The sequence below is a fragment of the Nicotiana tomentosiformis genome, chromosome 7, assembly GCF_000390325.3.
Source record: "Nicotiana tomentosiformis chromosome 7, ASM39032v3, whole genome shotgun sequence".
In the NCBI taxonomy this organism is placed as follows: domain Eukaryota; kingdom Viridiplantae; phylum Streptophyta; class Magnoliopsida; order Solanales; family Solanaceae; genus Nicotiana; species Nicotiana tomentosiformis.
The window spans coordinates 105,505,713-105,509,081 of NC_090818.1; the positions used below are offsets into that span (position 1 = coordinate 105,505,713).

Below are 3,369 nucleotides of genomic sequence, written 5' to 3' on the forward strand. Positions count from 1 at the left end.
AAAATCATTTTCTCAATATATTGAAACTTTATTTACCGCTTCATTTGTACTTAGCTTTTCTTTTCAGTAATCAAAATACTAAAACCCCGCGTTCTGCGATTGTGACATGTAACGAAACCGTCGAGCACAACGACCGAGATTACGGGGAGTATGACGAGAGTATGACGCCAGACAATCTACCATCGGAGATAGAATAGCTAGAGAGTCAGAAAATCCCAACCTTAAAGAAACAGAAGTGGTCAACCTTGGAAGTGAAGAAGACGTGAAAGAAACCAGAATCAGCATTCATCTAGAAGCCGAGCAAAAGGAAAAATGTGTTGAGATCCTCCGACAGTACGTCGATATGTTCGCATGGTCATATGATGACATGCTGGGATTAAGCACTGACATTGTCTCGCATCTACTGCCCACCGATCATACCAGACTGCCGGTCAAGTAGAAATCCAAAAAGTTCAAACTTGATTTAAGTCTAAGGATAAAGGAAGAAGTGACCAAGCAGATAGAAGCGAAGGTGGTAAGGGTCACCAATAATCCCAGTACCCAAGAAAGACGGAAAGATCAGAATATGCGTGCATTACCGAGATCTCAACAAAGCTAGTCCAAAGGATGATTTTTCTCTACTAAATATCCACATCCTCATCGACAACTACGCGAAGCATGAGCTGCAGTCGTTTGTGGATTGTTTCACTAGGTATCACCAAATCTTGATGCACGAGAAAGATGCAGAGATGACAGCCTTCACCATACCTTGGGGAGTTTACTGCAATAAAGTCATGTCGTTAGGTCTCAAGAACGCCAGTGCCACCTACATGAGGGCCACAATGACCCTTCTTCACGACATGATTCATAAGGATATTGAAGTGTTTGTGGATGATGTAATCATAAAGTCTCGAAAGAGTTTAGAGAACTTGGACGATTTGAGGAAATTGTTTAAACGCCTGCGAAGGTACAGTTTGAAATTGAATCCAGCAAAATGCGCGTTCGGAGTCCCCACTAGAAAGCTGTTGGGCTTCGTTGTAAGCCAGAAGGGGATAGAACTGGATCCATCAAAAATCAAGGCTATTTAGTAATTGCCACTACCGAAGAGTAAGAAATATGTAATGAGTTTCCTGGGTCGATTGAATTACATCAGTCGCTTCATAGCCCAGTCCACGATAATCTGTGAACCCATTTTCAAGTTGCTGAAAAAGGATGCTGCCACAAAATGGACAAAAGAGTGCCCCAAAGCCTTCGACATAATCAAGGAGTATCTATCAAATCCACCAGTGCTGGTCCCCCCCGAACCCGGGAAGCCATTGTTACTATATTTGTTAATCTTGGATAACGCCTTCGGCTGTATGTTGAGACACCATGACGAAACTGGGAGAAAGGAGCAGGCCATCTACTACTTAAGTAAGAAGTTCATGCCAGGCGAGTCCAAGTATACCTTGATAGAACACACTTGTTGCGCTCTAACTTAGATTGCCCAAAAACTAAGGCATTATATGTCAGCATACACTACGCATCTGATATCTCAGCTCGACCCGCTCAAGTACATCTTCTAGAAGCCGATGCCTGCCAGAAAGCTAGCTAAATGGAAAATTCTCCTCAGCGAATTTGACATTGTGTACATAACTCAGAAGGCTATCAAAGGGAAAGCTTTAGCCAACCACCTCACAGAGAATCCGGTGGATGGGGATTACGAGCCACTTACTACGTATTTTCCCAATGAAGAGGTATTATTTGTTGGAGAAGATATTGCGGAATCATACCCTGGATGGAGAATGTCTTTTAATGGAGTAGCAAACTTCAAAGGATTCGGAATTGGGGCAGTCCTCATTTCGCAATCTGGACAACACTATCCAGCATCGGCAAAGATAAGATTCCCGTGTACTAATAATATGGCAGAATATGATGCGTGCATCCTTGGGATCAAAATGGCAGTCGACATGAACATCAAAGAACTTTTGGTCATAGGGGATTCCGATCTATTGATACACCAAGTCCAAGGGGAATGGTCCACCAAGAATGTGAAGATACTTCCGTACCTGCACTGCGTGAAGGAGCTATGCAAGAAGTTCACAAAGATTGTGTTCAAGCACGTCCCCAGGATTCAGAACTAGTTTGCTGATGCCCTTGAAACTTTATCATCTATGATCCAGCATACAGAAAAGAACTATATCGACCCTATCAAGGTAGAGATTAGGGATCCACATGACTATTATTTCCATGTAAATGAAGAACCAGATGGTAAACCATGGTATCATGACATCAAGAAATTCCTTACAACCAGAGAATACCTAGAGAATGCTTCTAATGGTCAAAAACGAGCCCTCGGGAGGTTGGTAGACCACTTTTCCTCAACGGGGAAGTCCTGTACAGGAGGACCCCAGATTTAGGTTTGTTGAGATGTGTAGACACTGTCGAGGCAACCAGGTTATTGGAGGAAATAAATGCAGGAACGTGCGAACCCCATATGAATGGGTTCACATTAGCAAGAAGATCTTGAGAGCTGGATACTTTTGGATAACTATGGAAAGCGATAGTATCTGTTGTGTACAGAAGTGTCACCAGTGCCAAATTCACGGGGATTTCATCCGGGTTCCGCCGAATGAGCTGAACGTAATGGGTTCACCCTGGCTGTTCGCCGTTTGGGGCATGGACGTGATTGGACCTATAGATCCCACCGCATCAAACGGGCATCGCTTCATCTTGGTAGCTATCAACTATTTCACTAAATGGGTCGAATCATCTACTTACAAGGCCATCACAAAGAAGGTAGTGGCAGATTTCATCCGGAATAACATCGTCTGCACATTTAGAATATCGGAGTCTATCATCACTAACAATGCCGCTAACCTCAACATCGACCTCATAAGATAAATCTGCGAGAAGTTCAGAATCATCCACCGTAATTGCATAGCTTACAGACCACAAATGAATGGGGCAGTCGAGGCAGCCAACAAGAGTATCAAGAGGATTCTACGAAAGATAGTGGACAATCAAAGACAATGGCACGAGAAACTATCTTTCGCCTTACTGGTTTATCGAACCACCATGAGAACATCCATTGGGGAAACACCGTACATGTTGGTATATGGCACTAAAGCTATGTTACCCGCAGAGGTCGAAATACCATCTTTAAGGGTCATTCAAGAGGAAAATTTGGATGACACAAAGTAGATACGATTCAGACAGGAGCAACTCATGCTCATCGACGAAAACATAATGGATGCAGTATGTCATGGTCAGCTATATCAGAACAGGATGGCCAGTGCATTTAATAAGAGAGTGAAGCCTCACCAGTTCGCACCGGGGTAGTTGGTCTTGAAGAAAATCTTTCCCCACCAAGTGGAAGCCAAAGAAAAGTTCGCACCAAACCAGCAAGGC

The 3,369-nt window shown here is 43.5% G+C and overlaps 1 protein-coding gene across 1 annotated transcript; it reads left to right on the forward strand.

Moving 5' to 3' along the window:
• Positions 1-1,550: 1,550 nt before the first annotated feature.
• On the forward strand, positions 1,551-2,102 carry LOC138896140 (uncharacterized). The gene has a single exon (XM_070180923.1). The coding sequence runs from the start codon at positions 1,551-1,553 to the stop codon at positions 2,100-2,102; it is 552 nt and encodes a 183-aa protein (XP_070037024.1).
• The last annotated feature ends 1,267 nt before the right edge of the window (positions 2,103-3,369 follow it).

Excerpts from the sequence above, each read along its gene's own strand:
- LOC138896140 (XM_070180923.1), top strand. The coding sequence starts at position 1,551 with ATGCCTGCCAGAAAGCTAGCTAAATGGAAAATTCTCCTCAGCGAATTT.